Below are 11,429 nucleotides of genomic sequence, written 5' to 3'. Positions count from 1 at the left end.
TAAATAGTTCTTAATCAAGGTTGTCTCATTTTCTTGAGGTGTGTAAGAGCATTCCCCGTAACAAATAATCTTATTTGAAGTTTCTAACAGATTATATGTGAAATAAGGTCAACTTTCAAAGGAAGCGGATGGATTTAAGTAGGCAATAACTTGCAAGTTGAGGTTCAAAGTTATTGTCCCTGCAAATTAGTAATGCATCATGGCCAAACCTTGAGCCTGCTTGATGTCCGCTATGCACCCAACATCCGATGGAACTCGGTCCCCCTAACCTGAGGTTTATATACCTCCGTGTTGAGCAAAAGCCCTTGAACTTTGTATAATATGAAAACTTTCTTTCATCAGAAACTGACATTGCATCAAACTATTCCACCAGCATTTCTGCCTTGTTACAAAATTAACATTTTCTCGTCAATCTATACTTGCAGTATGCAAGTGTGTACATAAAATATTAGGGCATGAATTCAAGAAATTTCTTGCTCCTATAATGGTTTCATGATCTCCATGAGCACAATCAAGAGGATGACACATATCAGGAAGGCACAGTGGCAGTTACAGTTCTGTGTCTTGGATCTGTCATAACAGTCTGCACGTTGACAAAACCAATTTCTCGCATGCTACCTTCAAGATCCGTAAGGTAGTATTCGTCCAGAAAAGGTTCAGTGCTCTTCATCAATGTAAATAACACCGGTGATAGTTCCTGTAATACGTGAACATTAAGGACGCTAACTCAGTTAGTCTAGAACTGTAAGGATTTCATATTCCATTCATAAAAGGTTGCTGATGCTCCCATGATTAAATATTTTCAGGTTTACGAAATGTTTCCAAAATGTCACCATCTTCCGACCATTGTTCTCTTTTGGTCTAAGAATTTAGAAAAGCGAGATCCAGATGTTTTCATCATGAGTGATAATGGAAAGCTTGATCACATGATGAAGAAAAGCCAAAAGAAAACTTGACAAAGCAACAAACAAAACATACCTGAAGAATCTTTGATTTTGGCTGCAAAAGAGAACAAAAGGAAAGTAATGTAAGAAATGGTCTGGTATGATATATTATTACATTACATAAAAGATGAACACTATTTGCAATATTCTAAAGCTATTTACCGAGTTATCAGTCACAGCAAAAGTGCCTCCAGGTCGAAGAAGCCGAAATGCTTCCTTCACTATATTTTTAATTGCTCTTTCAGGGCACTCGTGAAACTGCAACAGCACAACAGAGTCAGGGAAAGGAATACATGCTTTAAAAAAGGTCTCCAAAAGCTGCCAAGAATCAAGCTACGAACGTTGTTCCATAAGATCTCATAGCCAACCACTAGCAATAAATACATGGAGTTGGAAAAAATTATAAGTAGAGCCTGTTTTCTTCCCTATTTTAGACTTCAACCCCTTGTGTTAACATATAAGGTTGACGTCCTACCTTTACCACTCAAGGAAAGACAAGTACTATAACTACTTTTACAAGTTGTTTTTTCTTTTTTTCTTCTTCTTTTTTTTAACTCAATTATAGCAATTTATCCACTTCTTTTGTTTTGAGACGGATCAAACCATGTAAATGATAACATGCACGCAAAATATCTTTTTTCCACAAGTCCATCAAAATAATATGGAAAGCTTGACCATATCCTGATAGGGAAGTTTCCTTTCCGTTATTCTTCAGATGGAGTTCATACTCTGACCAAGGAGAAACTTTTAGTATGGCATATTTTCTTACTGTACGAGATATTCTAGCTTCCAAATTAGCCAATTACCGAAGCGCCAATAGTAAAAGTCAAAACATGAATATCACAAGATTTATATTGATGTAAATCTTCCCTTACTAGTGTAATAAGATTCTCTGCACTATACTCATTTCCTGAATTTATTCAAGGAAATAGCCATGTTAGTGGACGTGAGAATATGATTTTCAACGAATTGCCATAGGAAGAATTTTCTATCCAAAGTTAGCATGGATTGGGCAAAAAAACTATAAGCAGGATTACGTTTCAATAATAGAAAATTAAATCATCTCTTATTTCATATCTTTTCTATGTTCATATCCTTTCAATCCCATCATCACTCAACAAAAGAAAAATTGATGTGTTTCATATAAAAATAATAATACAATTTTTTTTTTTTTGGGGGGGGGGGGGGGGGGGGTTCTTGTATTAGTCATATCTGCATTTAGTTTCTCTTGAAAGCTAATTACAAATGTAATTTAGTTTTTAAGTTTTCAAGAAAACACAACATACCACATAAGCAACTGAGACAAGGTCAAAAGATTTTGAAGGCAAGCCTGTGTTTTCACCATTTCCATGTATCCACCTGATTGGATCTTTTCTCTGGTTGCTTCTCTTTTCCTTAAATTGAGCAACAGCAAGAAAGTAAGGTGATAAATCCAGTCCCTGCAGAAGATGCAGACCAAAGACCAATAAGTATGACCCAGGATGGACATCACACAGAAATCTGGGTAAAGCACCAACAATGAAATCATGTCTAATACGAGAACTACAATTCATTGAGTTTGCCCATTACGTTAATCCTTATTGTTGCCAGCAGTCCAATATCTACAGAAATTGTGGCATGCTTGAAATGGTATACACATAATTCATACTTACAGTAATTTTGGCAGATGGAAATTTGTCAGCAAGAAAGTTTGTGCTCACTCCAACAGAGCATCCAATGTCAATAATGTCACTAATTGAGGAGTTTCCTGAATGTTTCTGATGATGACTTTCGATAGCCTGAAGCCAATTTCCACGGACTATTTGATTTGCTTCATCAAGCGAAGAAGCATAAGGTATCGCTCGTCTCACCATTGACATAGTTGCAGGTTCTGCTTCTGCTGCAGCCTGTTGCAGATACATCATTTTAAAACAGAATAACTTCTTAAAATTATTACTAAAATAAATCTTGTTTATATTCTTGATTTTCTCCAGAAGTCAATTACAAGAGGTCAAGCATTTTTTTCTAAAGAAAACCATAGATAACAACAAAAGTTGCTTTGTGATTGATGAGGACATCGGACGACGTTTACTTATTTTATTTAAACTTTAATTATTTTCTTGGACTATTATTTAAATTTGGACTTGTATGGGCTCGGGCCCAAACTCGTTAGGGTTGCTTTACTATTTAAACCTATTTTGCATTGTAACTTTCAGTTGATGATGAATAAATAATTATTTTGGTGGCTTATGGCGCATCCCTCCCCTTTTTCTATTGAATTCTTCTTCTATCCCCTCCATTAATTTCTCATTCCTTCTGAATCTTTCTTCTATTTCTATTAATCATCCTATTGGTGCTGCATCAAATTTGGTATCAGAGCCGAATCATGGGTAATCTCTTTTCTTTAATCCAAAATTTATTCATATTTCCTTCCCAAAATCTGTTGGAACAGCACGAACTAAAAAAATTTTTGGTAAAGGCAGCAGTTTTTTTCTTCTTCTTCAATTTTGAGTCTTAGTTGAAAAAAAAAAAGTACTGTTCATCTCGGGTACTGTTCACACAGAATTTCAATTTAGTATTTTGGTCAGTTTCTTATAAAAAAAAAGTTACTGTTCACGCCCAAAAAAAAAATATATATTTCTCGTTTTTTTTTTTTTTTTTTTTGCTGCTGCTAAAAAAAAAAAATAAAAATTGTGGTGTTGTTCCACAAATCCCAAACCCTAACATTCAAGCCAATTTAGCCCAACTAACCCAGCCTACTCTTTACGACCCAGGCCCACTCTCCAAACACTAACCCCAGCTGGCCCATCTCTATAACAGGATCCAAACCCCTTCCCATCTGGCCTAGTCCCAAATATCCGACCAAACCCGATTATAACCAATCCATTAACATCAAATACCCCACAGTTTCACTCGATTCCTCTCTCACAACCACTCTCTTGCTGTCATCGCCTTTAATCACCATCACGCTACTACTTCATTATCTATTATACCCAGGCATCTAGAGCACTGCCGCTTCATTGTCATAGGCCACCACCACCAACCAAAGATCATACACTTCCACCACAGTTACCACACTCATATATTTCCTCGTCCATCTCAACAATCTAAAAGTCACAATCACCACACTCAATTTTACGTCCACACCAGAGCCAGCACAAGTTACAGTCAGCAGAGGTTAAAACCATTGGACACGAATGGAAGAACAGAAGTATAGTTGAGGCTTATAAGTCGGCAATTCAGGTCAAGCGGCATACAAATAATCAAAACTAAACAACAGGGAGTCCTTGATCTCTATTTAGTATTGGTTTATACTACTGCTTCATTTTTAAAATTGCATCAATTAAAATCTTATGCCGCTGTTATTATGATAATTTTAGCCTTAAATCTCACTTGATCAAAACCATTAATCGAATTAACACTAGTAACCGAAATGACTTCCATTGTTCCCCACTTAAATTGATTGGAGAATTTGACTAATGTTGACCCTTGTTTTACCATTTTACATGTACTAGCAGTATTAGCTTGTTTTGGATTTAATTAATCCCAATATTTAAAATTAAATTAAAAAAAATGGTACAAGTTATTTTCCATTACTTGCACGTATTGTTCACTGATCTCATCATAACACGTCATTTAGCTAGTATTATATTGCATGTAGTTGTATAGCGGTCGTCTTGTCATCTCTATTTCCAATACATTGACCATGGATCCATCCCAATTTGATGCACTCACTAGACAACTAGCGCAACTTGCCACTAGCCTATCGACTGTCCAATCAGATATAACTGCTACTCGTGAGGAGAGAAAGAACCTAGTTGCTAAGTTAAGCAATTTTAAGCGAACCTCTCGTTTAACTGACACTAATTCTGAAGCGTCTCATAGTAGACAATATCATCGTGGACAAAGTGATCAAAAATATTTTCGACGCGATCGTAGGAATAAGGATCAGATTCGTAAGCGAGAACGAGATAATTTTGAAATTCTTACTCAATGGAATGCCCTTAAACAAGAAAATCAATTAGTGAGTGAGTATATCGCGCAATTTGAGGAATTTCAAACCAAATGTCATTTAATTAAGGATGAAAGTATGACTTTGAGTAGGTTTAGCCAAGGTCTGAGAGATGATCTTAAGCGCGAGCTTTTCCTTCGAGGTGTCACTACTCTTGATCACGCTTATTCTTTAGCTCAAGATTATGAGTTGATTATTAATACTCCATATGAAAAGCGTGGTCATCGTCGTCCACCCATCTCATTAGCGTCGCCTCATCATAAGTCTATCATAAAACATTCTCCGTCTAATGTTCCTCCTATTTGGAAAAATAATTGTAAAGGTCGTGATAGTCCAAGATCTTCTTCTTCATGTAGAAAGCGTAATGGCAATCATCTTTCGGTTTCACTGGCTCCATTTCCTCCCGTTAAGTCCCTTCCAGGACCTCCCCCGTCTAATATGGCTCCACTTCCTCCTGTTAAGTCCCCGTCATCGTCGTCCACCCATCTCATTAGCGTCGCCTCATCATAAGTCTATCATAAAACATTCTCCGTCTAATGTTCCTCCTATTTGGAAAAATAATTGTAAAGGTCGTGATAGTCCAAGATCTTCTTCTTCATGTAGAAAGCGTAATGGCAATCATCTTTCGGTTTCACTGGCTCCATTTCCTCCTGTTAAGTCCCTTCTAGGACCTCCCCCGTCTAATATGGCTCCACTTCCTCCTGTTAAGTCCCTTCTAGGACCTCCCCCATCTAATGTTCCTCCAATTTTGGAAAATAAGGGTATAATTTGTGAAACTCCAAAGACTTCTCACTTGCTATGTATCAGCTGTAAAGGTCGTGATAGCCCAAGGTCATCTTCTTCATGTAGAAAGCGTAACAACAATCATCCTTTGGTTTCATTGGCTCCACTTCCTCTTGTTAAGTCCCTTCTAGGACCTCCTCCGTCTAGTGTTCCTCCAATTTTGGAAAATAAGGGTATAATTTGTGAAACTCCAAAGACTTCTCATTTGCTATGTATCAACTGTAAGAGTCTCTAGTCCAGAAAAATCTTGAGAATTAGGACTCGATCCCCCCTACTGTTCACATCGCATATAATGATTCTATGAATCGGTCTCTAGGTCTAAATCCATTTGAAGTTGTTCATAATTATAAGTCTAGGCGACCGTTAGATCTTATTCTCATGTCCCCGCATGCTAGTGTGTTGTTGTCAGCTGAAGCATTTGTATATCATCTTCATGACTTGCATATTGAGATCAATAAACAACATGACACAAGTAATGCATTATATAAACTTCAAGCTGATTTGCATAAACGATATTTTGAATTTAATATTGGGGATTATGTCTTATTGCAAGCTTGTAGTGCTGGTCCTTTAAAAATTTTAAAGCATGTTGGTTCAAATGCACATGTCATTGCCCTTTCATCACATTTTAGCTACCACTCTGCTTTAAATATTGAGGACTTCATTACTTACAAATACCGTATTACTTCCTTTGATGATCCATTTCTACCTAACTTTGTGGACCCCCAATTTGACTATATAGATATTTCTACTTTAATATCATCTATCACAGCACACAAAGATAAAATTGATGTTATTTTAGATGAACGTGTTGTATTGACCAATGATGGCAAAATTCAGTACTTTCTTGTTTGTTGGGTAGATCGACGTACTTCTTATACTCCTCATTATGTACAATCATGTGAAAATGTTGTGCATGAGTATTGGTTATTTGAAGTCCAGTATCAGTACTTGGTTAGAAGGAAAGATCGGCCCCCTTGGTCAGATCATATTCTTGGGAATAAGCTACAGTTTTCAGTACTATCAATTATGGAATTTCGTTACTTGGTTCGTCATTAAGATTGTCCCCCGTGGCTTGACTTGAAGCATTTGGAGTATTAGATTGATTGCAGCCTATAATATCTATCAACTCGATAGGGTCGAGTTTTTCTCCCACCCCAACAGAGTTGATGAGGACATCGGACGACGTTTACTTATTTTATTTAAGCTTTATTTATTTTCTTGGACTATTATTTAAATTTGGACTTGTATGGACTCGAGCCCAAACTCGTTAGGGTTGCTTTACTATTTAAACCTATTTTGCATTGTAACTTTCAGTTGATGATGAATGAATAATTATTTTGGTGGCTTATGGCGCATCCCTCCCCTTCTTCTATTGAATTCTTCTTCTATCCCCTCCATTAATTCCTCATTCTTTCTGAATCTTTCTTCTATTTCTATTAATCATCCTATCGGTGCTGCATCAGTGACTCTGAAGTATTACAAAAGTACAAGTAAAATAATGATATTCTTGACCTTCTTGACCCCAATCCCATTAGGCATTATCAATCGAAAAAAGAGAAGAATAAAAGAAGCTGTTGACTGATTTGAGATAGACAGGAGTATATCAAAGCAGATAAATTAAGTTTACAGGAGAAGAATCATTCACCAATTACCAGCCAAGAAAGGTTTCCCTCATCATATGCATGAAATGGATTGAGATAATCTGCATAAATAAATCTAGACGCCATTAAAATCCTTTCAAATTTCCAATTAACAAAATCCAGGTAAAAAATAAGATGCTAGTTTATGAGTGCCAATTATATTTAAGCTTAACTTGTAGATTCTGAGAGGATTCTCTTCAATAATTTTTCCATTTCTCCTTTCGTTTTAGAACAGCTGAAATATGAGAAGGATATGAAATTGCATTTTCATAGTAAAAGAGTTAAATAAAAAGCGAGCTGTCAGGATGTTTTCTTCCTATTTGAACTTCGAACGATGTAAGAGTTATGTCCTTAGTGGCACACTTCCATATGGAAATTCTCACAGCATATATATTTCAAATAGATTTTACTAATGTACATAGGTTATGCCCCATTTGCCTCAGTATCATATAATTTTACTTCATAATTTTATATCATATTAAAATAATGAATATATGACTATCTCTTCACTGGCAAATAGCTAAGACTGATTACTCTGAGATTCTCATAACTACTTAAGCATCAATATGAGTTGTCAGATAGAATAACTATATGCTGCACGCTGTTTAGTAGTTGGGGTAAAATTTATAACCAGGGATTATTTTAGTAAGTTAAAATGGACTGTTAAAGTGAAACTATGATAAGCATTTTTCAGTAAAATTAAAGCGAGTCAACAATTTTCTTTCCCAATGCCCAATCAAGATTCTCTATGATTTTAACACAAGGCACACAAAGAAACAACAAAAATATACTGCGATATCATTAAATCTAAATCTCAACAGACATAATGAATCATCTCATAGCTTTTAACGCACAAGAGACATAAGAAGATCTCAAGTGAAAACTTAGAAGTTTGTGTTTAGAAAAGAAAAGAAATATAACCACATTCAGGAGATAAAATTCTGATATCAATACATGAAAAGATAGAGAAGTCCATTATGGCATTATCCATTACTAAACTTGAATATGATCATGTGAATGAAATCTATTTACTTGAATCCAATAGAACTGTGAAAACACGAATAAAGAAAAATTTAAAAATTTAAAAAATTACAATCAGGATACACAATTGAGCCGTCCTCAATGGTCTCCAGCTTCCGGTACACATCCGATTCCAAAACCTCCTTTGTCATTTCCCTCCACGGAATGTTGGTTTTCTCAGCTGTACTGTTCCAACCCAAATCCAAATTTCATTTTTTTTTCATCAAAATGAAATCAACACCAAATAATTCAAACCCATAATCTTAAAAATCCGGGGGGGGGGGGGACACACGAATGCCACTGCCACTTCTCCACTTCCACTATTACTTGACGCTGCCATTCGAAATCTTGCATTTCTTCTGCGAAATGCATTTTCATGGACAGTAGAGATAACGACTCGTGAATTCAAATTGTTGAGCTGCGAGAGCGCACTGGATGATGCCATTTTTGGATTTCCGAAGGTTAATTTTCCACGGCGGCAAAGTGGTGGTTATAGCTTTATTGAGAAGCGGCGGGAGGCTTTTTCGGTGGTTAACGGCTGTTAACAAATAAAATTATTTTGCGAAGGGGAAAACTCTTATCACATACAAATCTTAGAAACCTATAAGATATCGACACGTATGCAGCATCTACTACTTGATTTTGTTAGGAAAAAAATTAGATTAAGCTCTGTTTGAGCCCCCATTCAAGAATGAAATTTCTCAAATCTCATTTTCAATCATATATTCTCTAATAAAATAAATTTTTTTTACTTTTTTAATCGTACATTCTCCAAAAAATCACAATTTTACCTCAAAAATGGGATCAAACATGGGCTAAATGCTCTAGTGCTCTTCCATTCTTTAAACTTTTTTTTTTCATCCACGTATTCATTTTCAACTAAACATTCACATATTAAAATATTATAAACATGAACTCAAAATTTTTTCTTACTTTTGAATCATACAATCTCAAATATTCACTTTTCAAAACAATATTTTTCCAAAAAATGGCTACCAGACGGGCTTAATTCGATGCAATCAAGCCCCCATTTGAGCTCCATTATTTCTCATTACATTAAATTAAAATTTTCTCTCTTCTACTTTTAACCACACAATCTTCAATAAAATAATATTACAGGTAAATCAAAAAAAATTCAACCACTCATTTTTCAAAAAAATATTATTCATCTCATTATAATGTCAAATAATGGGGCTCAAACACACTCCGAAGTCATTAAACTTTAATTTTAAGTACAAATGTAGTCACACTCATCGGCAGTCTTCGGTCATGGAATTACCAGTAAAGAAACCAAATTCAGATCACTAAGAACCTCCATGTTATCAAATTAAGACAAGAAATCTATCCTATAAACTGCCTTTGGAAAGCAATTCAATTGGCTTGGCCGGAAGGAGGTGACAAGGAGCAGTTGCTGGTCTGGAAAAACCACATCGTTGGAATGGAAGTTCTCATCATGAGTTGCCAATGTATTTCGTAAGAGTGTCGGGTTATGTGACACAACATTGTTGGGGATCCTAGGAGTTCAATCAACCAAAACATCAACCAATAGACAAGATTCAAGGCAAAACAAAGAAAAAAGGGGATGGAAAAATACAACCTGTGTTCGGCCGGAATTTCTGCAGTTTTCTTTCTTCGTTTCAGCGGCTTCTTCAATTTATGGGTGTTTTTCAGGCTCAGGAATAGCCTTCCATGACTTGCTAATTACCTTCCAAGAGAGAGGGGAAAACCAATGAAGAACCACCACCCTTTGCTAAAAAACGAGAGCTCACTTTCAGCTGGGAGAACAAAATCGAGAGCTACTCTACTTCAAATGGTAGAGGGTAAGTCTACATAAGAAGGGAAGACCATGCCTCTGCCAAAAAGGGGAAGACCTTATTGTGTCAACATCAATACCATCAAGTCACAAGTTGATAGTGTTAGGTGAACCATATCCTCACATTCTTCACCTTGGTTCTCCTAACACTCTCTCTTGGTTGCGAATTTGCACATGGAAGAACTGTTCATCATCATCGCCCACCACCTGCAAGAAAATTAACCAGTGTCAATGTGTAATAAAGATAAGCACAATCTAAATTTACTTGCAGGTAGAATTTTTGTTCCCATATCAGAGGGATTCCTATCAGTGTGAATTTTAACAAGATTAACTTCACCTTGAGACAGTTTCTCATGTATAAAATGATACTTTACCTCAATATGTTTAGTTCTTTCATGGTAAACAGGATTTTTACAAGGCAATAAAACACTTTGACTATCAGTAAACATAACAGATGTATCATGCATGAAGTTCAATTCTTTTAAAATTCCTTTTAACCAAGTACATTCTTTAACCGCCTCAGTTATGGCAACATATTCTGCCTCAGTACTTGACAAAGTAACTAAAGGCTGCAGCTGTGACTTCTATGTCACACAATTGTCACCTAGTGTAAAAAAGTACACTGTGGTAGACTTTCTGCAATCCTTGTCACCAGCAAAATCAGAGTCTACATATCCCTTTAGAGTAAGTTTTTCAGATCTCTTTTCATACACTAGACCCAGATTTAATGTACCAACAATGTACCTTAACAACCATTTCAAACCTGCCCAATGAGGCTTTCCTGGGTTTGACATAAATCTGCTCAGGAAACTTATAGCATAGGCTAAGTCAGGCCTGGTTGTTATCATAGAGAACATGACGGAACCTATAGCATTAGCGTAGGGTATGTTCCTCATTTCTCTAAATTCCTCCTCAGTCTTAGGAGATTGTGCACCAGAAAGATTCATATGAGCTGCTAAGGGAACATTCACAGATTTTGATCCATTCATACCAAATTTGGTTATGACTTTGTTTAGATAGGCTTCTTGGGAAATGACTAGTCTATTTTCAGCCCTATCTCTCTTTATAACCATCCCCAAAATCTTCTTAGCACTCCCCAAATCTTTCATATCAAATTCTGATTTTAAAAGGTTCTTCATCTTAGTGATTTCAGTCTTACTTGAACTTGCTAGAAGCATATCATCTACATACAGCAACAAGTAGACCTCACAGCCCTCCTTACTATCATTATAGTA

The 11,429-nt window shown here is 36.0% G+C and overlaps 1 protein-coding gene across 2 annotated transcripts; it reads right to left on the bottom strand.

Moving 5' to 3' along the window:
• Window positions 1-311: 311 nt before the first annotated feature.
• Window positions 312-8,598, bottom strand: LOC111378241 (erythromycin 3''-O-methyltransferase-like). Of its 2 annotated transcripts, none has more exons than XM_023001410.1 (8): window positions 8,466-8,598; window positions 7,535-7,596; window positions 7,374-7,423; window positions 2,597-2,830; window positions 2,231-2,383; window positions 1,107-1,202; window positions 979-999; window positions 312-697 (listed from the first exon to the last, which is right to left on the bottom strand). In XM_023001410.1, the coding sequence occupies exons 1-8, from the start codon at window positions 8,531-8,533 to the stop codon at window positions 530-532; spliced, it is 852 nt and encodes a 283-aa protein (XP_022857178.1). In that variant the 5' UTR covers window positions 8,534-8,598; the 3' UTR covers window positions 312-529. The 2 variants fall into 2 exon arrangements, with proteins under 2 accessions (XP_022857178.1, XP_022857179.1); XM_023001411.1 differs by having other exon boundaries at window positions 8,455-8,582.
• Window positions 8,599-11,429: the final 2,831 nt, after the last annotated feature.

The sequence above is a fragment of the Olea europaea genome, unplaced genomic scaffold, assembly GCF_002742605.1.
Source record: "Olea europaea var. sylvestris unplaced genomic scaffold, O_europaea_v1 scaffold1794, whole genome shotgun sequence".
In the NCBI taxonomy this organism is placed as follows: domain Eukaryota; kingdom Viridiplantae; phylum Streptophyta; class Magnoliopsida; order Lamiales; family Oleaceae; genus Olea; species Olea europaea.
Note: the sequence above shows the minus strand (reverse complement) of the source record. Positions and strands in the feature narration are given on the sequence as shown.

Excerpts from the sequence above, each read along its gene's own strand:
- LOC111378241 (XM_023001410.1), bottom strand. The coding sequence starts at position 8,533 with ATGACAAAGGAGGTTTTGGAATCGGATGTGTACCGGAAGCTGGAGACC. Across the intron at positions 2,384-2,596 it reads TTCCATCTGCCAAAATTACT|GGACTGGATTTATCACCTTA; the intron begins GTAAGTATGAAT and ends CATCTTCTGCAG. Across the intron at positions 1,203-2,230 it reads TTGTCTCAGTTGCTTATGTG|TTTCACGAGTGCCCTGAAAG; the intron begins GTATGTTGTGTT and ends GTGCTGTTGCAG.